The sequence below is a fragment of the Trichomycterus rosablanca genome, chromosome 7, assembly GCF_030014385.1.
Source record: "Trichomycterus rosablanca isolate fTriRos1 chromosome 7, fTriRos1.hap1, whole genome shotgun sequence".
In the NCBI taxonomy this organism is placed as follows: Eukaryota; Metazoa; Chordata; class Actinopteri; order Siluriformes; family Trichomycteridae; genus Trichomycterus; species Trichomycterus rosablanca.
The window spans coordinates 491,949-519,521 of record NC_085994.1 but is presented as its reverse complement, the minus strand read 5'-3'; the positions used below and the strand labels follow the sequence as shown (position 1 = coordinate 519,521).

Sequence of the window (27,573 nt, the reverse complement as noted above, 5' to 3'; positions counted from 1 at the left end):
GTTTTTGCCCGAATTTTTAGACAAAAATCTTGACACCTTTGGCTTTCCACACAACGTCAACGTGATGACGTAGGCGACCTGTTCAGTCCGTTCTGAGAGCAGAAAATGGCCGCCGTCAAAAAATCTGACTTATTTTGGTCTGTAACTAAAGTATTAGTGATTTTTAAGGTGAAAACGCTGCACATAATGAAATTATAAGCCAGTTAGACTTTGCAGTGAGCGTCATATCGTTCACGTTGCAACAGAAAAAAAGATATTTATATCCGTTAGCTTTAAGGCTAACGAATGCATTAAAATCAATGGGAATGGCTAATATGCTAAAGTAGGGACCGAAATGTGAGTGCACTGTGCCTGAAAGCAAAGTAAATGAGACACAGCCGATCATAGATTGCGCAATACCATGGCCCCTACAGTTATAATCATATGTAAATGAATGAGTACTGATTTGTAAGCAGTACAAACGTGCAGAAATGCATTTTTTTACAGGTTTGGCTTTTCAAACACACCCAGAGTGAACTTGTGCTCACACCACAGCTTGTGCACAGATACAGTGGCCTGTCTGGGAGAAAGTATTCACACCCCACGCACCGCACCACTTCTAAACGCATGCGCGCCCCCGACCTGCGCACGCCTGCCGACCGGCACACGGCAATCACACTCGCATTTTCTCCGGAAATGCACTCTCTAGTTATTAGTGTGATTGCAGAATGCAAGCACACTATTGTTATTGTTATTTTCGTTTTCAATATATTATTATTATTCTGCCCGTTTTTTGTCCGTGCTTCTTCTCCCGCAGTTTTCGAGATATCGACCCCGTTCCAGCGCCAAATCGTCCGGCCCATACGGGAATAGAGCGCTTGTATACAACTTTTTGATCGAACCAACACTGTGGGCACAGTGCCCGTTTTAAGGTGCCCGTTTTTCCCCATTGACTCCCATTCATTTTGAAATGAATTTCGAGCTATCAACGCCGTTCCAACCCTTGATCGACCGGGTCATTAATTAGCGCCCAAATCCAAAAAATCATCCGGATACGCCCATCCGTGTGGCATTTATGCCCGTTTTTGCCCGAATTTTTGGACAAAAATCTTGACACCTTTGGCTTTCCACAGAACGTCAACGTGATGACGTAGACGGCATCTTCAGGCCGTTCTGAGAATAGAAAATGGCCGCCGACAAAATATCTGACTTATTTTGGTCTGTAACTAAGGTATTAGTGATTTTTAAGATGAAAACGCTGCACAGAATGAAATTATAGTGCAGTTACACTTAGCAGTGAGCGTCATATCTTTCGCGTTGCAACAGAAAAGAAGATATTTATATCCGTTAGCTTCAAGGCTAACGGATGCATTGAAATCAATGGGAATTGCTAAATGCTAAAAGAGGGACCGAAGTCTGAGTGCACTATGCCTGAAAGCTGTAAATGAGACACAGCCGATCATAGATTGCGCAATACCATGGCCCCTACAGAGATAATCACATGTAAATGAATGAGAAGAGATTTTTAATCAGTACAAACGTGCAGAAATGCATTTGTTTACAGGTTTGGCTTTTCAAACACACCCAGAGTGAACTTGTGCTCACACCACAGCTTGTGCACAGATACAGTGGCCTGTCTGGGAGAAAGTATTCACACCCCACGCACCGCACCACTTCTAAACGCATGCGCGCCCCCGACCTGCGCACGCCCGCCGACCGGCACACGGCAATCACACTCGCATTTTCTCCGGAAATGCACTCTCTAGTTATTATTATTATTCTGCCGCTTTTTGTCCGCGCTTCTTCTCCCGCAGTTTTCGAGATATCGACCCCGTTCCAACGCCAAATGGTCCGGCCCATATGGGAATAGACCGCTTGTATACAACTTTTTGATTCGCCCGCCCGTTCACGTGCCACGCCCGCTTTTGTAGCGTTTTTTGGTCCCATTGACTTCCATTCATTTTTTAGAATGGGATTTTCCTATACTCAAATCGAGAGCTAGGATTTAAAGATAAAGTATTTACCCCCCCCTCCCCCAAACACACACTGTACCTCTTCTATACAGCATTTAGATACGCTCACTTCCCACTGATGTAACCCCACTCACATACAGCATTTAGATACATTCACTTCCCACTGAGCATGGGGATTCGAACCCACACCCACCTGCCACGCCCATTTTTATGCTTTTATTCACTTCCATTCATTTTTTGAAAGTTCGAGATATCGACGCCGTTCCAACTCTATATCGTAAAGCTCACTGATGTTACCCCGACTCAGATACAGCTTGGGGATTCGAACCCACGCCCACCTGCCACGCCCGGTTTTTGTCCCCATTCACTTCCATTCATTTTTTGAAAGTTCGAGATATCAACGCCGTTCCAACTCTAAATCGTAAAGCCCCCTGATGTAACCCCGACTCAGATACATTATGGGGATTCGAACCCACACCCACCTGCCACGCCCGGTTTTTGGTCCCATTCACTTCCATTCATTTTTTTTAAGTTCGAGATATCAACGCCGTTCCAACTCTAAATCGTAAAGCCCACTGATGTAACCCCGACTTGGGTACAGCCTGGGGATTCGAACCCACACCCACCTGCCACGCCCGGTTTTTGGTCCCATTCACTTCTATTCATTTTTTGAAAGTTCGAGATATCAACGCCGTTCCAACTCTAAATTGTAAAGCCCCCTGATGTAACCCCGACTCAGATACAGCATGGGGATTCGAACCCACGCCCACCTGCCACGCCCGGTTTTTGTCCCCATTCACTTCCATTCATTTTTTGAAAGTTTGAGATATCAACGCCGTTCCAACTCTATATCATAAAGCCCCCTGATGTAACCAAGACTCAGGTACAGCATGGGGATTCGAACCCACGCCCACCTGCCACGCCCGGTTTTTGTCACCATTCACTTCCATTCATTTTTTGAAAGTTCGAGATATCAACACCGTTCCAACTCTAAATCGTAAAGCCCACTGATGTAACCCCGACTCAAATACAGCATGGGGATTCGAACCCACACCCACCTGCCACGCCCGTTTTTCGGCTCTATTCACTTCCATTCATTTTTTGAAAGTTCGAGATATCAACGCCGTTCCAACTCTAAATTGTAAAGCCCCCTGATGTAACCCCGACTTAAGTACAGCATGGGGATTCGAACCCACGCCCACCTGCCACGCCCGGTTTTTGTCACCATTCACTTCCATTCATTTTTTGAAAGTTCGAGATATCGACGCCGTTCCAACTCTAAATCGTAAAGCCCACTGATGTAACCCCGACTCAAATACAGCATGGGGATTCGAACCCACACCCACCTGCCACGCCCGTTTTTCGGCTCTATTCACTTCCATTCATTTTTTGAAAGTTCGAGATATCAACGCCGTTCCAACTCTAAATCGTAAAGCCCCCTGATGTAACCCCGACTCAAATACAGCATGGGGATTCGAACCCACGCCCACCTGCCACGCCCGTTTTTCGGCTCTATTCACTTCCATTCATTTTTTGAAAGTTCGAGATATCAACGCCGTTCCAACTCTAAATTGTAAAGCCCCCTGATGTAACCCCGACTTAAGTACAGCATGGGGATTCGAACCCACACCCACCTGCCACGCCCGGTTTTTGGTCCCATTCACTTTCATTCATTTTTTGAAAGTTTGAGATATCAACGCCGTTCCAACTCTATATCATAAAGCCCCCTGATGTAACCCCGACTCAGATACAGCATGGGGATTCGAACCCACGCCCACCTGCCACGCCCGTTTTTCGGCTCTATTCACTTCCATTCATTTTTTGAAAGTTCGAGATATCAACGCCGTTCCAACTCTAAATTGTAAAGCCCCCTGATGTAACCCCGACTCGGGTACAGCATGGGGATTCGAACCCACACCCACCTGCCACGCCCGGTTTTTGTCCCCATTCACTTCCATTCATTTTTTGAAAGTTTGAGATATCAACGCCGTTCCAACTCTAAATTTTAAAGCCCCCTGATGTAACCCCGACTCAGATACAGCATGGGGATTCGAACCCACACCCACCTGCCACGCCCGGTTTTTGTCCCCATTCACTTCCATTCATTTTTTGAAAGTTTGAGATATCAACGCCGTTCCAACTCTAAATTGTAAAGCCCCCTGATGTAACCCCGACTCAGATACAGCATGGGGATTCGAACCCACGCCCACCTGCCACGCCCGTTTTTCGGCCCTATTCACTTCCATTCATTTTTTGAAAGTTCGAGATATCAACGCCGTTCCAACTCTATATCGTAAAGCTCACTGATGTTACCCCGACTCAGATACAGCATGGGGATTCAAACCCACGCCCACCTGCCACGCCCGGTTTTTGTCCCCATTCACTTCCATTCATTTTTTGAAAGTTCGAGATATCAATGCCGTTCCAACTCTATATCGTAAAGCCCACTGATGACACCCTGACTTCGGTACAGCATGGGGATTCGAACCCACGCCCACCTGCCACGCCCGGTTTTTGTCCCCATTCACTTCCATTCATTTTTTGAAAGTTCGAGATATCAACGCCGTTCCAACTCTATATCGTAAAGCCCACTGATGTAACCCCAACTCAGATACAGCATGGGGATTCGAACCCACACCCACCTGCCACGCCCGTTTTTCGGCTCTATTCACTTCCATTCATTTTTTGAAAGTTCGAGATATCAACGCCGTTCCAACTCTAAATCGTAAAGCCCCCTGATGTAACCCCGACTCAAATACAGCATGGGGATTCGAACCCACGCCCACCTGCCACGCCCGTTTTTCGGCTCTATTCACTTCCATTCATTTTTTGAAAGTTCGAGATATCAACGCCGTTCCAACTCTAAATTGTAAAGCCCCCTGATGTAACCCCGACTTAAGTACAGCATGGGGATTCGAACCCACACCCACCTGCCACGCCCGGTTTTTGGTCCCATTCACTTTCATTCATTTTTTGAAAGTTTGAGATATCAACGCCGTTCCAACTCTATATCATAAAGCCCCCTGATGTAACCCCGACTCAGATACAGCATGGGGATTCGAACCCACGCCCACCTGCCACGCCCGGTTTTTGTCACCATTCACTTCCATTCATTTTTTGAAAGTTCGAGATATCAACACCGTTCCAACTCTAAATCGTAAAGCTCACTGATGTAACCCCGACTCAGGTACAGCATGGGGATTCGAACCCACGCCCACCTGCCACGCCCGTTTTTCGGCTCTATTCACTTCCATTCATTTTTTGAAAGTTCGAGATATCAACGCCGTTCCAACTCTAAATTGTAAAGCCCCCTGATGTAACCCCGACTCGGGTACAGCATGGGGATTCGAACCCACACCCACCTGCCACGCCCGGTTTTTGTCCCCATTCACTTCCATTCATTTTTTGAAAGTTTGAGATATCAACGCCGTTCCAACTCTAAATTTTAAAGCCCCCTGATGTAACCCCGACTCAGATACAGCATGGGGATTCGAACCCACACCCACCTGCCACGCCCGGTTTTTGTCCCCATTCACTTCCATTCATTTTTTGAAAGTTTGAGATATCAACGCCGTTCCAACTCTAAATTGTAAAGCCCCCTGATGTAACCCCGACTCAGATACAGCATGGGGATTCGAACCCACGCCCACCTGCCACGCCCGTTTTTCGGCCCTATTCACTTCCATTCATTTTTTGAAAGTTCGAGATATCAACGCCGTTCCAACTCTATATCGTAAAGCTCACTGATGTTACCCCGACTCAGATACAGCATGGGGATTCAAACCCACGCCCACCTGCCACGCCCGGTTTTTGTCCCCATTCACTTCCATTCATTTTTTGAAAGTTCGAGATATCAATGCCGTTCCAACTCTATATCGTAAAGCCCACTGATGACACCCTGACTTCGGTACAGCATGGGGATTCGAACCCACGCCCACCTGCCACGCCCGGTTTTTGTCCCCATTCACTTCCATTCATTTTTTGAAAGTTCGAGATATCAACGCCGTTCCAACTCTATATCGTAAAGCCCACTGATGTAACCCCAACTCAGATACAGCATGGGGATTCGAACCCACGCCCACCTGCCACACCCGGTTTTTGTCCCCATTTACTTCCATTAATTTTTTAAAAGTTCGAGATATCAACGCCGTTCCAACTCTTTATCGTAAAGCCCACTGATGACACCCTGACTTCGGTACAGCATGGGGATTCGAACCCACGCCCACCTGCCACGCCCGGTTATTGTCCCTATTCACTTCCATTCATTTTTTGAAAGTTCGAGATATCAACGCCGTTCCAACTCTATATCGTAAAGCCCACTGATGTTACCCCGACTCAGATACAGCATGGGGATTCGAACCCACGCCCACCTGCCACGCCCGGTTTTTGTCCCCATTTACTTCCATTAATTTTTTTAAAGTTCGAGATATCAACGCCGTTCCAACTCTATATCGTAAAGCCCACTGATGTTACCCCGACTCAGATACAGCATGGGGATTCGAACCCACGCCCACCTGCCACGCACGGTTTTTGTCCCCATTTACTTCCATTAATTTTTTTAAAGTTCGAGATATCAACGCCGTTCCAACTCTTTATCGTAAAGCCCACTGATGTAACCCCGACTCAGGTACAGCATGGGGATTCAAACTCACGGCCACCTGCCACGCCCGTTTTTCAGCCCCATTCACGTCCATTCATTTTTTGGAAGTTTGAGATATCGACGCCATTCCAACTCTAAATCGTAAAACCCACTGATGTAACCCCTACTTGGTTACAGCATGGAGATTCGAACCCACGCCCACCTGCCACGCCCGGTTTTTGTCCCCATTCACTTCCATTCATTTTTTGGAAGTTTGAGATATCGACGCCGTTCCAACTCTAAATCGTAAAACCCACTGATGTAACCCCTACTTGGTTACAGCATGGGGATTCGAACCCACGCCCACCTGCCACGCCCGGTTTTTGTCCCCATTCACTTCCATTCATTTTTTGGAAGTTTGAGATATCGACGCCATTCCAACTCTAAATCGTAAAACCCACTGATGTAACCCCTACTTGGTTACAGCATGGGGATTCGAACCCACGCCCACCTGCCACGCCCGGTTTTTGGTCCCATTCACTTCCATTCATTTTTTGGAAGTTTGAGATATCGACGCCATTCCAACTCTAAATCGTAAAACCCACTGATGTAACCCCTACTTGGTTACAGCATGGGGATTCGAACCCACGCCCACCTGCCACGCCCGGTTTTTGGTCCCATTCACTTCCATTCATTTTTTGAAAGTTCGAGATATCGACGCCGTTCCAACTCTAAATCGTAAAGCCCACTGATGTAACCCCTACTTGGGTACAGCATGGGGATTCGAACCCATGCCCACCTGCCACGCCCAGTTTTTGTCCCCATTCACTTCCATTCAGTTTTTTGAAAGTTCGAGATATCAACGCCGTTCCAACTCTAAATCGTAAAGCCCACTGATGTAACCCCGACTTGGGTACAGCATGGGGATTCGAACCCACGCCCACCTGCCACGCCCGGTTTTTGTCCCCATTCACTTCCATTCAGTTTTTTGAAAGTTCGAGATATCAACGCCGTTCCAACTCTATATCGTAAAGCCCACTGATGTAACTCCAACTTGGGTACAGCATGGGGATTCGAACCCACGCCCACCTGCCACGCCCGGTTTTTGTCCCCATTCACTTCCATTCATTTTTTGAAAGTTCGAGATATCGACGCCGTTCCAACTCTATATCGTAAAGCCCACTGATGTAACTCCAACTTGGGTACAGCATGGGGATTCGAACCCACGCCCACCTGCCACGCCCGGTTTTTGTCCCCATTCACTTCCATTCATTTTTTGAAAGTTCGAGATATCGACGCCGTTCCAACTCTATATCGTAAAGCTCACTGATGTAACCCCGACTCAGATACAGCATGGGGATTCGAACCCACACCCACCTGCCACGCCCGGTTTTTGTCCCCATTCACTTCCATTCATTTTTTGAAAATTTGAGATATCGAAGCCGTTCCAACTCTATATCGTAAAGCTCACTGATGTAACCCCGACTCAGATACAGCATGGGGATTCGAACCCACACCCACCTGCCACGCCCGGTTTTTGTCCCCATTCACTTCCATTCATTTTTTGAAAGTTCGAGATATCGACGCCGTTCCAACTCTATATCGTAAAGCTCACTGATGTAACCCCGACTCAGATACAGCATGGGGATTCGAACCCACACCCACCCGCCACGCCCAGTTTTTGTCCCCATTCACTTCCATTCATTTTTTGAAAGTTTGAGATATCGACGCCGTTCCAACTCTATATCGTAAAGCTCACTGATGTAACCCCGACTCAGATACAGCTTGGGGATTCGAACCCACGCCCACCTGCCACGCCCGGTTTTTGTCCCTATTCACTTCCATTCATTTTTTGAAAGTTCGAGATATCGACGCCGTTCCAACTCTATATCGTAAAGCTCACTGATGTAACCCAGACTTAAAAACAGCATGGGGATTCGACCCCACGCCCACCTGCCACGCCCGGTTTTTGTCCTCATTCACTTCCATTCATTTTTTGAAAGTTCGAGATATCGACGCCGTTCCAACTCTATATCGTAAAGCTCACTGATGTAACCCCGACTCAGGTACAGCATGGGGATTTGAACCCACACCCACCTGCCACACCCGGTTTTTGTCCCTATTCACTTCCATTCATTTTTTGAAAGTTCGAGATATCGACGCCGTTCCAACTCTATATCGTAAAGCCCACAGATGTAACCCCGACTCAGGTACAGCATGGGGATTCGAACCCACGCCCACCTGCCACGCCCGATTTTCGGCCCCATTCACTTCCATTCATTTTTTGAAAGTTCGAGATATCAACGCCGTTCCAAATCTAAATCGTAAAGCCCACTGATGTAACCCCGACTCAGATACAGCATGGGGATTCGAACCCACACCCACCTGCCACGCCCGGTTTTTGTTCCCATTCACTTCCATTCATTTTTTTAAAGTTCGAGATATCAACGCCGTTCCAACTCTATATCGTAAAGCCCCCTGATGTAACCCCGACTCAGGTACAGCATGGGGATTCGAACCCACGCCCACCTGCCACGCCCGGTTTTTGTCCCCATTCACTTCCATTCATTTTTTGAAAGTTCGAGATATCGACGCCGTTCCAACTCTATATCGTAAAGCTCACTGATGTAACCCCGACTCAGATACAGCATGGGGATTCGAACCCACACCCACCTGCCACGCCCGGTTTTTGTCCCCATTCACTTCCATTCATTTTTTGAAAGTTCGAGATATCGACGCCGTTCCAACTCTATATCGTAAAGCCCACTGATGTAACCCCGACTGAGATACAGCATGGGGATTCGAACCCACACCCACCTGCCACGCCCGGTTTTCAGCTCCATTCACTTCCATTCATTTTTTGAAAGTTCGAGATATCAACGCCGTTCCAACTCTATATCGTAAAGCCCCCTGATGTAACCCCGACTCAGGTACAGCATGGGGATTCGAACCCACGCCCACCTGCCACGCCCGGTTTTTGGTCCCATTCACTTCCATTCATTTTTTGAAAGTTCGAGATATAAACGCCGTTCCAACTATTAATCGTAAAGCCCACTGATGTAACCCCGATTCAGGTACAGCATGGGGATTCGAACCCACACCCACCTGCCACGCCCGGTTTTTGGTCCCATTCACTTCCATTCATTTTTTGAAAGTTCGAGATATCAACGCCGTTCCAACTCTATATCGTAAAGCCCCCTGATGTAACCCCGACTCAGGTACAGCATGGGGATTCGAACCCACGCCCACCTGCCACGCCCGGTTTTTGGTCCCATTCACTTCCATTCATTTTTTGAAAGTTCGAGATATAAACGCCGTTCCAACTATTAATCGTAAAGCCCACTGATGTAACCCCGATTCAGATACAGCATGGGGATTCGAACCCATGCCCATCTGCCACGCCCGGTTTTGGTCTCCATTCACTTCCATTCATTTTTTGAAAGTTCGAGATATCAACGCCGTTCCAACTCTATATCGTAAAGCTCACTGATGTAACCCCGACTCAGGTACAGCATGGGGATTCGAACCCATGCCCACCTGCCACGCCCGGTTTTCGGCTCCATTCACTTCCATTCATTTTTTGAAAGTTTGAGATATCGACGCCGTTCCAATTTTAAATCGTAAAGCCCACTGATGTAACCCCGACTCAGATAAAGCATTGGGTTACGCGCGCCCGCCCGACCGGCACACGGCAATCACACTCGCATTTTCTCCGGAAATGCACATCTCTAGTTTTTCTTATTATTATTATATAAATAATCATTACAATATTTTATGTATTTTGTGTATTTTTATATTTTCATTTTATTCCATTTTTACATTTAACCACTTCGTCCTGACCAGGGCTGCAGTGGGTCCAGTTTCCAAGTAGTAGTAACAATCATATTTATAATAATAAACAACTGACCAACAACCAACGACCCTCCTCGGTCGGGAGTGGAGCTCTGCAGCAGTAGAGGGGAAACACCATCGGGGAACTGGATATGACTAAACGTCTCCTATGTGTCTGTGCTGATGCTGTAGCTGAACCCGAGAGCAGGTTACGTCAGGTCACAGGATAAAACCCTGTGCTGTAGGCGGCCCCACGCCGGCCCCCGGGCATCAGTCCTCACCATGATCTGCACTCTGCAGGGCGACGTGTGTGGCCCCCAGGAGCCCATTTACTTTGGACTCCCAGAGCTCAGAACTCCCAGACTGTCCTGATTCTGAACCCACAATAACAAAAACACACCACGATGATGAGAGGAACACGCTGGAGAGAAGAGCGCTGAGGAACACCCACAGAGTTCTGAAGAACAGAACAGAACCAAACAGAACAGAAAAGAACAGAACCAAACAGAACAGAACAGAACCAAACAGAACAGAAAAGAACCAAACAGAACAGAACCAAACAGAACAGAACAGAAAAGAACCAAACAGAACAGAAAAGAACAGAACAGAACCAAACAGAACAGAACAGAACCAAACAGAACAGAAAAGAACAGAACTAAACAGAACAGAACCAAACAGAACAGAAAAGAACCAAACAGAACAGAAAAGAACAGAACAGAACCAAACAGAAAAGAACAGAACATAACCAAACAGAACAGAAAAGAACAAAACGGTAAGAAAGACAGAAAGAACAGAACGAAAGAACAGAACGGTAAGAAAGAAAGACAGAAAGAAAGAAAGACAGAAAGAACAGAACAGAAAGAACAGAACAGAACAGAAAGAAAGACAGAAAGAACAGAACAGAAAGAAAGACAGAAAGAAAGAACAAGAAGGAACAAGAAAGACAAAAAAAAAGAACAGAACAGAAAGAAAGAACAGAGCAGAAAGAACCGAAAGAAAGAAAGAACAAGAAAGAACAAGAAAGATAGAAAGAAAGAACAGAACAGAAAGAACATAAAGAACAGAACAAAAAGAAAGAACAGAAAGACAGAAAGAAAGAACAGAAAGAACAGAACAGAAAGAAAGACAGAAAGAACAGAACGGTAAGAAGGTATCTGGACGCCCCTTCAGCTAGAACACTCACTGACAGCTGTAATAAATCATATGAAGGAAACGATAAGCTTCTGACTGTGCAGCAACAGTTTAGGGAAGGACCTCTCCTGTTCCAGCATGAGCTCTATAAAGACATGAAGAAACTCCAGCGTCCTGCACAGAGTCCTGACCTCAGCCCCACCCAACAGCTCTGAGATGAACCGGAACACCGACTGATCAATCAGCACCCAGCCGTATAAACACTGTCATCTTTTGTTCTACTGAACACACACACACACACACACACACACACACACACACACACACACACACACACATATATATATACACTACACACACACACACACACACATACATACACTACACACACACACTACACACACACATCCTACAAACACACACACCCTACACACACACATAACACACACATCCTACAATCACACACATCCTACACACACACACACACATCTAAACACACACACACACACCCTACACACACACATACATCCAAAACACACATACACTACACACACATCCTACAATCACACACACACACACACACTACACACACATCCTACATACACATTGTACATACCCACACAAACACACACATTGTACATACCCACACAAACACACACATTGTACATACCCACACAAACACACACATTGTACATACCCACACAAACACACACATTGTACATACCCACACAAACACACACATTGTACATACACACACATTGTACATACCCACACAAACACACACATTGTACATACACACACACATATTGTACACACACACACACATTGTACATACCCACACAAACACACACATTGTACATACACACACACAGATATTGTACATATACACACATTGTACATACACACACATTGTACATACACACACACAGATATTGTACATACACACACACATTGTACATACACACACATTGTACATACACACACATTGTACATACACACACATTGTACATGCACACACATTGTACATGCACACACATTGTACATACACACACACATTGTACATACACACACACATTGTACATACACACACAGATATTGTACATACACACACACATTGTACATACACACACATTGTACATACACACACACATTGTACATACACACACATTGTACATGCACACACATTGTACATACACACACACATTGTACATACACACACACATTGTACATACACACACATTGTACATACACACACATTGTACATACACACACACATTGTACAAACACACACATTGTACACACACACACATTGTACATACACACACAGATATTGTACATACACACACACATTGTACATACACACACACATTGTACATACACACACACATTGTACATACACACACATTGTACATACACACACATTGTACATACACACACATTGTACAAACACACACATTGTACATACACACACATTGTACAAACACACACATTGTACATACACACACACATTGTACATACACACACAGATATTGTACATACACACACACATTGTACATACACACACATTGTACATACACACACACATTGTACATACACACACATTGTACATACACACACATTGTACATACACACACAGATATTGTACATACACACATTGTACATACACACATATTGTACATACACACACATTGTACATACACACACATTGTACATACACACACATTGTACATACACACACATTGTACATACACACACAGATATTGTACATACACACACACATTGTACATACACACACAGATATTGTACATACACACACACATTGTACATACACACACACATTGTACATACACACACATTGTACATACACACACATTGTACATACACACACATTGTACAAACACACACATTGTACATACACACACACATTGTACAAACACACACATTGTACATACACACACACATTGTACATACACACACACATTGTACATACACACACATTGTACATACACACACATTGTACATACACACACATTGTACATACACACACATTGTACAAACACACACATTGTACATACACACACACATTGTACATACACACACATTGTACATACACACACATTGTACATACACACACATTGTACAAACACACACATTGTACATACACACACACATTGTACAAACACACACATTGTACATACACACACACATTGTACATACACACACAGATATTGTACATACACACACACATTGTACATACACACACATTGTACATACACACACACATTGTACATACACACACATTGTATATACACACACAGATATTGTACATACACACACACATTGTACATACACACACACATTGTACATACACACACATTGTACATACACACACACATTGTACAAACACACACATTGTACATACACACACAGATATTGTACATACACACACACATTGTACATACACACACAGATATTGTACATACACACACAGATATTGTACATACACACATTGTACATACACACATATTGTACATACACACACATTGTACATACACACACATTGTACATACACACACATTGTACATACACACACATTGTACATACACACACATTGTACATACACACACAGATATTGTACATACACACACAGATATTGTACATACACACATTGTACATACACACATATTGTACATACACACACATTGTACATACACACATATTGTACATACACACACATTGTACATACACACACATTGTACATACACACATTGTACATACACACACATTGTACATACACACATATTGCACAAACACACACATTGTACATACACACACACACATATATTGTACACACACACACACACACAGTACATACACACATTGTACATACACACACACACACACACACACTGTGAGGTTAAACCAGGTGGCCACAGTTATGATTCTACATTAATGTCCTTAAATACTCTTTACCCCAGTAACCCCACTACAACCCCACCCCCCCCACCCCACCCCCACGTCCACAGCACCATACAGTAATGTGGCACACATCACTAAAACCTCAAACATCTGGACTACACTTGTAAGATCACAGCCAGATGTGCTTCTCTTCACTTTCTCTCCACACCGCGCTCCGTTATTCCAGTATTCCGCTCCATGGTGCTGGCATCCCGCCGTACTCCCCTGACTGTACTCTGAATCTTCAGACGCAATCGAATGCCCAGGCTGGTGGCACCAATGTAAACGTGGACTAGTGGTCCTCAACCAAGGGTTCAGCTTCATACTGACATTGTGTTATCACATCCACTCTCACTCTCCCACACACACACACACACACACACACACTTCATCACTCATTTATCCTGACAACAGTAGGCACAAAACCAGGGGCGCAACCTGGGCAACACTCTAACACACACGTTTACGCCAATCCACCTTCTGCATGCACCTAGAGGACCCAGAGGAACCCACACAGACACAGGGAGAACATGCAACCTTTACGCACAAGGAAACGGAACCCAGGACGTACCCGCTGTGCCAACGTGCCACCCACTCGGTTATCGGTTAACTAGGTAATCATTAACGACCCTGGTAAAAGTTTAACCGTTATTATCATGTCAGACGACCAATCAGCACCGTTGGCGCAGGGGTCACATGAGGACATGCCCCGGTGCCACCCTTATAGCCTGGCACCAAACCCGCCATGCCAGCTGCTCTCGGCTCACATCGGCTCCACAATGTTATTCCGCGGTCCGGATTATTTGCTCTGGTTATTATGACTCGAAGGCAACGCGTACCCCAGCGCCAGGCGGACGTTTCCGACCGGAGGCGCCGCGTGCCCGCTCTCCGAGCCAGGAGGCGCCACGGTGGAGCCGGTGCCGCCGCGCTTCAGTCTGCAGCGCTATTAATAACCCGGAAAACCCTGATCGATACGAGAGAGAGCAGGCAGACGAGAGACGCGCAGGAAACCCGATCACCCCCTCAGAGAAGCGTCTGGAGCGCCTCGGTGCACTTCAAAGGCTTCCGAACGCACACACACACACACACTCACACACACACACACACACACACACTTACGTTTGATCTTTGTCTCCTGTTACTGTCTGTGGTAAGTTTCTGCTACCAGCCGGTCGGGCGCCTATCAGCTCATCTGAGGGTCTCTGTGCAGCAGCATCGATCCACCAGCAGAGGGGGTAATTGCTGCCGTTATGAGGAGGGGGATTCCTCTGTTAAGAACAGTGGACTCATAAGAACAGTGGACCTATAAGAACAGTGGACTCATAAGAACAGTGGACCTGTGAGAACAGTGGACTCATAAGAACAGTGGACTCATAAGAACAGTGGACCTGGTAACCTGGGTTCAATCCTGGCTTTGGTTTACCGGTAGTTTTATGGTCGCCCTGTACCATGATATTAAGGTATAATAATAATAAGGTATCACCGTGGTTACTACCCCACCAAGGTGGCATAAATTCAGAGAAACGTCCTCCGAAACCCCTTTTTCCACTTGGACGTATCCGCTTCCCTTCGTGTGGAGGATTTATAGTGTGGTGTTTTATTTTACGGTGATGAACATGGCACGGGACGCCCGCGGTCTCTCCGCGTAATCCCCGGAAAAAACAAGCACTGCCCCCATTGGAGGTGGGCGGGGCAAAGGCTGGGCACAGGACTCACCCCCCCCCCCCCCCCGGTAGTAATTAGCCCCTAAAACCGGGCACCGCGGGTACTCGATCGGGGGTCAGCGGAGAGCTGAGCTTTTCATTTGGATAATGGGAGGAATGCTCCAGCTGGCAGTGGGTTGGACGGGCAGCATGCCAGGCGTGCCATCAGAGCCGCTAGTGGTACCAGATGCCAGAGCTGGCACACATCCACGCCGCCAACCGCCAGCTGGTTTTGAGCTCCGAAAGAGGATCAGCACCGAGCATTACTGAGCATTTACACATTCACTTAGTCATATCCAGTTCCCCTCTACTGCTGCAGACCTCCACTCCTGACTAACACACGCCCCCTCCGACACGTGTGCAGCATCGACCGCTTCTTTTCACCTGCACCGGGGTTCACACGGAGATCTGTAGAGCACACAGAGAGTCACGCACTGATCTCTATTATTCCCCGTCTCTGTGCAGCACCATCGATTAACAAGTAACAGTCATGATCCAATACAACACAAGCAACTGAGGGTTAAGGGCCCTGCTCAGGGGCCCAACAGTGGCAACTCAGCAGTGACGGGGCTTTAACCAGCAACCTTCTGATGACAAATCCTGTACCTTAACCGCTACACTTTCATCGCCTGGCAAATGATTACACTTCACATTTACATTTCACACTAACCCACCGCTGCTGGGATGAAAGGGTTCGAATCCCCACCTGTGCTAGCGGCCCGTCGGGCGCCTACATACAGACATGGTGTAGAGCTGGCAGATCTGTGGGCAAACTAGAACGTTAAACACCTGGAGAACAAAAGGAGGAGTATAAACATAAGAACAGTGGACTCGTAAGACAGTGGACTCATAAGAAGAGTAGACCTGTGAGAACAGTGGACTCATAAGAACAGTAGACCTGTGAGAACAGTGGACTCATAAGAACAGTAGACCTGTGAGAACAGTGGACTCATAAGAACAGTAGACCTATGAGAACAGTGGACTCGTAAGAACAGTGGACCTGTGGGAACAGTGGACTTGTAAGAACAGTGAACTCATAAGAACAGTGGACTCGTAAGAACAGAGGACCTGTGAGAACAGTGGACTTGTAAGAACAGTGAACTCATAAGAACAGTGGACTCAATAGAACAGTGGACCTGTGAGAACAGTGAACTTATAAGAACAGTGGACTCGTAAGAACAGTGGACTTATAAGAACAGTGGAGCTGTGAGAACAGTGGACCTGTGAGAACAGTGGACCTGTGAGAACAGTGGACTCAATAGAACAGTGGACTTATAAGAACAGTGCAGTCGTAAGAACAGTGGACCTGTGAGAACAGCAGGCTCATGAGAACAGTAAACCTGTGAAAACAGTGGACTTGTAAGAACAGTGGAGCTGTGAGAACAGTGGACTCAATAGAACAGTGGACTTATAAGAACAGTGGACTCGTAAGAACAGCCTGGTGTTTGGTGATCTTTACATAAGAACTTCTTTCAGTCTTTAATCGGACTTCTTGTTGAGGTTTGTACGCAGCGGGTGGGCGGCAGCACTAGTGTTAGGTTTTGATTGTCCAGAAGGTGGTTGGTTCGATGCCCACCAACCCTCCAGTACATTCCTGCTCTGCATTTGTTAGCGCACCGTGCTGACCGCGGGCTCTGGAACCCTCGCTGGAACTTTGCTCAGCTTTAGCGCTGATGCTAGCCAAACCGCTTCCCGCCAAACCTCATTCTTTTAAACGCTGTATATGTGGGTGTTTACGTGGCCCCGCGCGACGCAGGGTCGAGAAGAGTTCTCCAAATACGCCGCCGTTTATACCGCATCGTTTAAATCCGCTCCTGATAAACGCGTCACCATGAGACGCTACAGAACCCGCCTGTAAGAAGTGAATAACAGAAGAGAGAAGTGGCAGGTCAGCGGGGCGGCGGGGTGGGGCGGCAGGTCAGCGGGGCGGTGGGGCGGGGCGGAGCGGCAGGTCAGCGGGGTGGCAGGTCACCGGGGCGGCGGTTCCTCCTGCAGAGACTCACAGAGGAAAATAAAAACCAGGCAGGAAATAAAAGTGCTGAGCGAGCAGAACGCCGAGAGTCGACCCAGCGCTGCAGGAGAAGAACACCAGAATAGAAGCCAACGCTAAAAAGAACTGCAGACAGAAGAACCGGTGAGAATGTGATCCAGAACCTCCAGACCACCGGGTTTATACTGGTGTAGGTGTGGAGTCTGAACCTAGAACCTGCTGTGGTGAGGCTGCCAGTATTTACCACTGATCTGATCAGCAACATCTCATCAGATCCTGGACTGGAGGAATGTAACTGTGCTGATAATAAACTGTTACATTAAATTACATTATTTACGTTTTTTATTTGTGTTCCAATTTTTTTGGAACTGAGGTTAAAGTATTAAAACATTAACATTTAACACCGATTAATAATTTAAACATGTAATGAGCAGAAATGATCCTTATATCTAAATAAAAATGAATATTATATTGACGTTTATCTGAGTACAGCTCGAGCTGAGCGACCGGCGTCCTTTATATTGTAATAATCCAGCACCAGCGCATTCAATCAGATCTAAAATACCAGAAACGTCCCAGAAATCAGCAGGATCAGCGGATTCCAGCCCAACGCTACAATAAACCCCGCTGACGTGGCACATCTCACCCGTCTCAGGTCTGAGTCACCGAGGAATCACCAAAACACGCCGGCCGGAGGAGGAAGCCGCCGCGCCACATGAAGCGAAGTCGCAGTCATACAGAGAGCCGTCGTTTCTCCACTGAGAGGAACTGTCGTCATTTCAGGCCCCGAAATCAGTCAGGAGGGAAACCGAGAGAGATTTAATTTCCCGTCTGTGGTGAAACGAAAGTCCAGAACCAAGAAAAACCTCGAGGGGATTTCAGGACCAACGCCATCCATTATTAAGCTGTCCTTTTTATTTCTGATACAAACAATCTATAAATATTTAAAGATCATTTATGAGCTCTGTGGAAAATATGTATAAAAAATAATAATAATCGATTTTCTTTATATCAGTGAGCATTTACAGCATTCAGCAGACGCCTTTATCTGAGGCGACTTACAGTACTGAGATAATATTTCATCTTAGCTATTATGCTTTAAGGGCCTTGCTCAAGGGCCCAACAGTGGCAACCTGGCACTAATAGGGCTTGAACCAGCGACCTTCTGATTACTAGTCCTGCACCGTAACTGTCAGACTACAGCTGCTTTAATTAGCATCATTAACCTGGTCACGTCCGATCGGATCAAGTTGCGGTTCCACTCACACCCTGAAGAGGGCGCCAATTCACTCACAACAGCAGCAACCTGGCATTGGTGGGGCTTGAACCAGCGACCTTCTGATTACTACTTCAGTACCTTAACCGTTAGGCTACAACTGCTTTGATCACCGGCTTTATCCTGGTCACGTCGGGTCGGGTCCAGCTGCGGTTCCACCCACACCCTGAAGAGGGCGCCAATTCACTTCAGGGCTCAGCCGTACCGCTGAGATTCAAACCCAGGCTGGCAGAACAGCCCGTAGCACCACCCACACGTGTGTCGGCACACCTGTCGCGTTCATCGTTCAGGCTTAAGGGCCTTGCTCAGGGGCCCAACAGTGACACATCTAGTACTGGAAAACATCTGGACTTTTTAAAGCATCGTCGCATTTACAATTATGAATGAATACAATCCAACTAACTAACTGAGAGTGAAGGGCCTCGCTTAGGGGCCCAACTGTGGTAACTTGGCGGCAACTTTCAGATCAAAACCAGTAACTTCACCTCCACCCATCACTGTTTAGCTCTGGAATTCTTTTAGTGGGATGTTGGAACATCACCCATAACAGCAAATCATCTCCACGTCAGAACTGTTAGTTTTGGAGTGCGGGTTCATACGGAGATCCGTATAGTGCACGGAGAGTCACACACTGATCTCCATTATCCCCCGTCTCTGTGCAGCACCTCAATCAGCCAGCAGAGGGCGTAACTGCAGCAGAATTACTGTGTATCTGCAGCCAACAATCAGTCTCATCAACAATCAGTCTCATCAGGGTTCAGCTGAAAGCGTTTCAGCGGGCATGACCTCACGGTAACCTCTCACACACACACACACACACACACACACACACTCACTCACTCACTCACACACACACACACTCACACACACACTCACACACACACACACACACACACTCACTCACTCACACACACTCACACACACACACTCACACACATGGTGGAAGTGGTACAGCAGCAGAACTTCTTAGAACTGCAGAACTTTCCAGTAGAGCATCACAAACCCAGTTAAAGACCAGCACCAGTGGCTCAGACAGTCATCAGAACGTGATTCTCCCAGTTTACTGAAGCTAATCCGTCCTCCGCGGCGGCTGACGCTAAAGTTCACGCGGTTCAGAGTCGCCGTGCTTATCAGAGCGGCGGTTTGATCACTGAGGTTTTGTTATCAGCTCCAGACTGAAGAGGGGCGTTAGGACACACCTCCACGTTCTCTCTCCAATACGCCACCCGGCGCTGGCACCAACATCTCAGGGTCACTGTTCCAAATATCCTCCATACTGGGGGGGATAATTGAGGGTGAAGGGCCCTGCTCCGGAGCCCAACAGTGGCACATCCACTAATGACAAACATTTTGACTCTTTAAAGCAGGGGTGGGGAACCTTTTATCCACCGAGGGCCAGATTAATAATTACATATCTGGTCACGGGCCACATACTACAATGATGCAACACACAGCCAAATAATACAGGCTTTATAAATTATGCTGATGGCATGTAGTGCTTATATTTGATCTCAGACTTACCTTATCATCATTTCAATGTGACGGTAGTGAACTCACCACATAACTCACCTCAGTCACACTGTCCAGTTCCTTTCTGGGTCGTGTGAAGGAAGTTTGCTGTGCAATCAAATTATGTTTGAGCACCTTTATTTTCTCCGCTCGTTCCGATCCCTGCAGAGTGCTATACTTTGCGTGTTTGGTGGTATGATGTCTTTCAATATTATTTTTCTTTAGAACAGCGAGAGATTCTCCACAAATAAAAAATACTGGTTTTCCTTTCACTTCTACAAAAAAGAAATCCGTTGTCCTTTTTTCTTGAAAGACGCGACATTCATCATCAACTTTCCTGCGCTTCGACATTTTTACAAACTTAAACCAGAAAGACGCAGCTAACTGGACGAACCTACAGTCACGGTTGTCGCAGCTCATTGGTTAAGTTGATATACGCGTCATCATTAATTGCGGAGACAGAGACGCCTGGGCGGCTTTGTTTACCTTGTTGCTACGCGACACTGAAACGGATTATGCGGAACAGATGATTATGATGATTAATAAATTAGTAAATTAAAAATAATAATAACATGTAGGAAATATATGGCGGGCCACATTTGATTGAGCGGGGGGCCGTGTACGGCCCGCGGGCCGGAGGTTCCCCACCCCTGCTTTAAAGCATCATCACGTTTACATTTGCAGAACTCCAAAACAATGTATGGCCGAATACAATCCAAGTAACTAACTGCGGGTTAGGGGCCTTGCTCAGGGGCCCAACAGTGGAAACTTGGCGAAAACCTTCTAATCACTGCTCAGTAAGTAGGGAGTGAAGTCATTGAGTAAGATACTGGACATGTTGGTGGAACAACACTACAAACCCTTCTAAACTGTCTCTCTCGCTCGCTCTCTCTCTCTCTCGCTCTCTCTCTCTCTCTCTCTCTCTCTCTCTCTCTCTCTCTCTCTCTCTATCATGAGTCTATTTTAGTCTATCGGTGCCACTCTGAGCTCTAATAATAAACTAAAGGGCTGGATGGGGGGCGCTGGGGGGTGTAAATGGAAAAAGGAGAACAGTTTGGCATTATCGTACCTACTACATCCACTCCAGTAAAGTGTTATGAGTGAAAACAGGACGAGCAAGAGAGAGAGAGAGAGAAAACACACGCCAGTACAGAAATAATAATAATAATAATAATAATAATAATAATAATAATATTAACATTAATAATATTAACATTAATAATATTAATAATAATAATAATATTAATAATAATAATAATAATAATACTGATAATGATAATAATGATATTAATATTAATATTAATAATATTAATAATATTAATAATATTAATAATAATAATAATAGTAATGTTAATAATAATAATGATAATAATATTAAGTGTTAATAAATAATAATAATAATAAAAATGATATTAATTAATAATAATAATAATAACAACAATAATAATAATATAATATTAATATTAATAATTAATAATAATAATAATAATAATAATAATAATGATAAGTGATAATATTAATAATAAGTGATAATATTAATAATAATAATAATAGATGTATAGATGTTAATAATAATTTATTAATGATAATTATAATAAGAAGAAGAACAATGTGCAATAAAGAAGAACGTTTTTAGTGGACCTCTGAAGAAAGGAACAGTCGTGAAGAGCTTGTGGACGAGAATTCCAGATTTCCAGATGAGTTTGGAACTAAAAGACTCGCCGCCCACAGACGAAGAAGTCTAAACCAGGGCACTGGGAACAGCTAGACCCGTGCCTGAGGATCTAAGGGAGCGTTTGGGACAGTAAGTGATGAAGTGCACTGAGGTGGATCAGGACGAGGCCGTGAGGGCTTTAACAGTAGCAGAATTATTTAGTATCTGATACAGGAGGATGCTGGGAGTAAAGGAAGCTGATGGAGGAGTGCTCTATTAACACAGTACAAACTCATCCAGGGTTTCCATCACACACACACACACACACACACACTTCTGACCCCAGACAGTCCAGTATATAAACTGGTACTGGTTAGGTTGGGGTGGTGTGTGTTCTGTTCCTTTAAGAGAAGAACAAGCTGAAGTCGACGTCTGAAGTTCTGAACCTGACCTGAACCGACCCCGCCCTCCTCCCACCCCTACCAAACTTCCTCCGCAGGAGCACTGAAGTGCATTCCAGCACTGTGTGTGTGTGTGTGTGTGTTTGTGTGTGTGTGTGTGTGTGTGTGTGTGAGCTGAGTACACGCTCCATCTGATCACTGCCAGCCTGCACCAGTTTATACGCCACCATAAATTTGAACACACCAACCAGCCTGGCAGTGCCACCTGCGCCCACTTTAGATGATTTACAGCCGCTCTCTCACACACACACACACACACACACTCACACACACACACACACACACACTCTCTCTCTCTCTGACGGTAGTGAAAGGTCACGCGGGATTCGAACCCCCCCCCCCCCCCTTCCCCCGTCTGGTTTCGGCGGTACCTCGTCACACTCCGTGACTCAGCTGGTTTTTTCTCCTGTGTGAGTTACAGCGGGCGACTCGAGCGCCCGTCCTCATGCGGCTGCACTTCTCAGTACTGTGTTAGCGGGTTTGCTGGGTAAACACGCCCCATAAAGCGCCCGTTACAAGCTAGCGTGCAGCGGGGCCTCGGCGCTGGATTATTAGCACGGTCGTGATTACCTGGCATGAGCTATGAAGCACTGACGCTCTCGGCCGTCTCCCAATTCTCATTTAGGGAACTTCAAATACATCTATACAATATGCACTGATGAGCCAAAACATTAGGACCACCCCGCTGAGGGATCTGTTAGGGGTAAGGCATGATTATCGTGTGTATAAATTAGTTTGGGGAAGGCCATACTGCTCCATGACCACGCTGCTGTACTACCGTGCACACAAAGTCACGTCCATAAAGATTTGATCTTCAAATGCTTCTGAACCGACCCTGTCCACAAACAACGTTGTTTACCTTCAACATATAAACACAACACATAGCCAAAAGTATGAGGCCACTCTACACCCACTGCTAACAGTTTGGGGAAGGACTTACTCTTCCATAACTATGCTAAGATGTAACCAGAGCTGAGATTCGAACCCTCAACCTTTCGATCGATAGTCCAAAGCTCCACCCACTGGGCTCCCACTGTCCCTGTCAGCACGCTCTCACGTTTCACAACCATTACACACCATTATGAAGCTTTGGGAGGAATCGGAACCTCATTAGAGACCTGGCGTTTTCATCCAGCGCTCCGTAATTCGAATGGGTACAAATTCCAGCAGACATGTGATAAAATCTGGTGGAAAGCAGCACCAGAATCGAAGAGACTGTTAAAGCTGCAAATAAGTGGTTTAAGTGAAGAACCTTCGGTGTCCTGCACAGAGCCCTGGAACCTGGGAGGAACTGGAACCTGATTATGCTCCTGAAAACCTTCCCAGAGAAGTAGAGACTGTTAAAGCTGCAAATAAGGGGTCGATTCCATCCGAACGCTCGTATTCCAGCAGCATGAGGAGAGCACACGCTTCAGCTGAGAAGGTGAAGTTGAGAAGAGGCATGTTTGATTTTATAGATAAAAAAATAAGACCTTTCCAGAAACGAGATCATACAGGACGGCAATCGATGCTAGCCAAGCGCTAAATGCTAAAGCTAATCAAATTTAAGCTAAGCTAAGCTAAGCAACCACAGAATAGCTAATAAAGTCCTTATAATTTGATATGGAACCACGGCAGATCATGACACGACTCAGCTTCATCCATCTCAGGATGGAAAGTACCAAACATCTCAGCAGTCGACAGAAACCTGATGACGGTGAAGAGTAGTGGCGTCCCCGGCCACAAGAGCACCAGAGACGACAAGTAAACGCTACCGGAACATGCGGAAACACCTGATACCCCTCTTCCACCCACGTGGACTCGATGTTGAACCGGTTCAGAATATTTCCACCACAAAAAGAGGTTCTGAACTGGCAGCACAGAATCCCAGCTCGAACCGTGATGTCACCTGTGGGCGTGGCAGGTTGTCGAGGGTTTGGACTCTTTCCCATGAGAAGCTACAAAACCGCTTTTGTTCTGCTGCGCTGCACTTTCATCTTTTAAACTTCACCTGATTGAATTTTGATCCAGTTTGCTGCTGACCTTTTTAAAGCTCCTCTAATGAGACGAACTGTTTGATATGAGGCGGTAAAAGCGACCTGGACAGAACGAACAATGCCTCCACCGATGCCGATCCCTGTTCTGATTGAGGAGAACGAAGCTAACCCACGCCCCCTCCGACACGTGGGCAGCAGCACACTAGGTGAGAGCTAATGCGGATCAGCTCTGTGTACGGAGAGACGCACCCTGATCAGCGCACTCTTTCCTCGCCTCTGTGCAGGCGCCATCAATCAGCCAGCAGAGGTCGTAGTTGCATTAGTTATGAGAGAGACCCCATCCGGCTTAGTCCCGCCCCTATATGAACAACAGGCCAATCGTTGTTCATGTGGCCGCTCAGCCCAGCCGGCAGGTGATGAACTAAAGAAAACAACAACGGTGAAAAACGCGTCTACGTCTTCTCATCACCAACAGCTGATCCATGCTTTTACTTAAAAACAAACATCTGTAACAGCAGCACAAATCCCCACAGTTAATCTACACGCTCCACCATCATGTTACTCTTTACTTTCGATGATGACCACCGTTCTCGGCCGGTTCTCTAAAAACACCCGAACAGAACCGGTTCAAGACCCAGAGGAACCGAGCATCCCGGTGCCGGGAAGGCGCCCGGACAGACGCATCGCTCTCACTCACCTCTCTCCTGAACGAAGTAGGCCAGGTAGAGGTCGAGCTCCTTGACGGAGACGCTGATGTGGTGCGGCTGGACACACAGGATGTGGTTGGAGCAATGCGGGCCCTTCACCAGCCTCTCTCCGTCCGTGCTCTCCAGCGGGATGCCCTTGAACAGGATGACCATGACCAGGTCCAGGCGCCACACCTTGTCGGCCTGCCTCAGACAGTCGATCCTCCTCATCTTGCCCTTCTGGTCGGGGTTGGACAGGACGCAGCACGGCGCCTTCTTGCCGGTGATGGAGAGCACGAAGTCCTCGCGGCACTCGGGCCGGATGTCCTTGCGCAGCTTGGCCAGGAGACGCGACGCCCACTTCTGCTTGACCTCGGGCTTCTCGCCCAGCAGCTCGTCCTTCACGGCGCGCTCCTCGTCCTTGGTCATGCGCTTCTCGTGCTTCTTGAAGTACTTGCGCTTGCGGGCCTGCAGGTTGAACCAGGTGTAGGCGAAGGCGCGGACGTGGGGCAGCAGCGCCTCGATGAACGGGTGGAACTCGTCCTGCGGGGACAGAGAGAGCGGGGTCAAGAGACATGAATCAGAACCCTGCAGGTCTGCCTGACCCTTAAACCCTTCACATCTGTAAAATGGTTCCTAACTCATCCTTAATGTCCCGTCTTTTCTACTCACAACAGTGCATGGCAACCCTACACCCACTGCTAACAGTTTGGGGAAGGCCCTACTCTTCCGTCACTATGCTGGTGGCCTGATCTTTATTTCTATCATGCGTAAAAAGCGTCACAACTCCCTACAGTTCCATCAGCGGTGCAGCATCGGCGGTGCAGCATCAGCGCCCGCAGCGGTTCACGGTCCCGGTACGACCGCACCCGCTCCTCGTTTATCCAATTAGGTTTTGTTGACTGTTCGGCTTCTCGGCGGTAAAGTTTCGACAGCGGTGCCCACGTGTTCGACTCCCACGCCGCTCAGCGACCGCAGTTCCTGCGCTGTTTACAGCGGCGGGGGATCGCTCGGCCTCGCTAATCGCTTCCATACGCGCGCTCTCGCATCGCTAAAGCCTGACGATCGCTGCCTAAAACAGAGCTTGGAATCAAGCGCAGGAATAAAGTGCATTTTTTATTTGTTTTGATGTTTATTAGACGTCAGACAGGATGAACCTGAGATATTTCATCTTTTATCTGCTCAACTTCATTTCATTTATTAATAAACATCCATTCCTGCATTTCAGACCTGCAACATGTGCCAAAAAAGTTGGGACGGGGGCAATTTAGGGCTGGTAATGAGGTGAAAACACTAAATAATGATGTGATTCCTAATGCCAGGTTCACACTACACGACTTTCTGATTTGTCGGGTCGCTGTACAGTTCACACTACACGACTGAATCTTTTGCACTCGGGAGTCTTTAAGTCGGTGTGTATTTCACACTACACGACTGATCGGTGATCGGGGGGTTTCACACTACACCATCTATCACCAACTGGAATCACAGGCGAGCTTCTCTGGTCTCCCAAACTACTTTTTTTTGTTTTTTTTTTACAAAAACACACGCGAGAAGTGATGAGGGGTTTAATGATACCACATCCAAAAATGCACGTCAACAAGTAGCGAGTGATCAAAGTGTTTGTGCGCTGATGTGCAGCGTAAAATCAAAGAGAAAAAATAAATGAATCTGAGTGGATTTGGCAACACGAACAGTATGGATCGTTCTATAGTGAGTTGGAGGTTAATTAATATTTTTGCAATGCAGTGTTGGTGATATGTTTTGTAGAGGATCAAGTCAGAAATACTGTAAAACGTGAGTGTGCTGATGTATTCTGATATAAACTATATTATCCCCCTGTACCACCTGTTTACACTCCTCTCCT

At 46.4% G+C, this 27,573-nt stretch overlaps 1 protein-coding gene across 5 annotated transcripts in view; it reads right to left on the bottom strand.

Annotated features, from left to right (window-relative positions):
* The window catches only part of nfic (nuclear factor I/C), a 161,249-nt gene that overhangs the window by 71,070 nt on the left and 62,606 nt on the right, over positions 1 to 27,573 (bottom strand). For all 5 annotated transcript variants that reach the window (XM_062998789.1, XM_062998787.1, XM_062998788.1 and 2 more), the window contains one exon: positions 25,718 to 26,249. In XM_062998789.1, the coding sequence (XP_062854859.1) occupies positions 25,718 to 26,249 (532 nt within the window). The remainder of the gene's footprint in view (positions 1 to 25,717; positions 26,250 to 27,573) is intronic.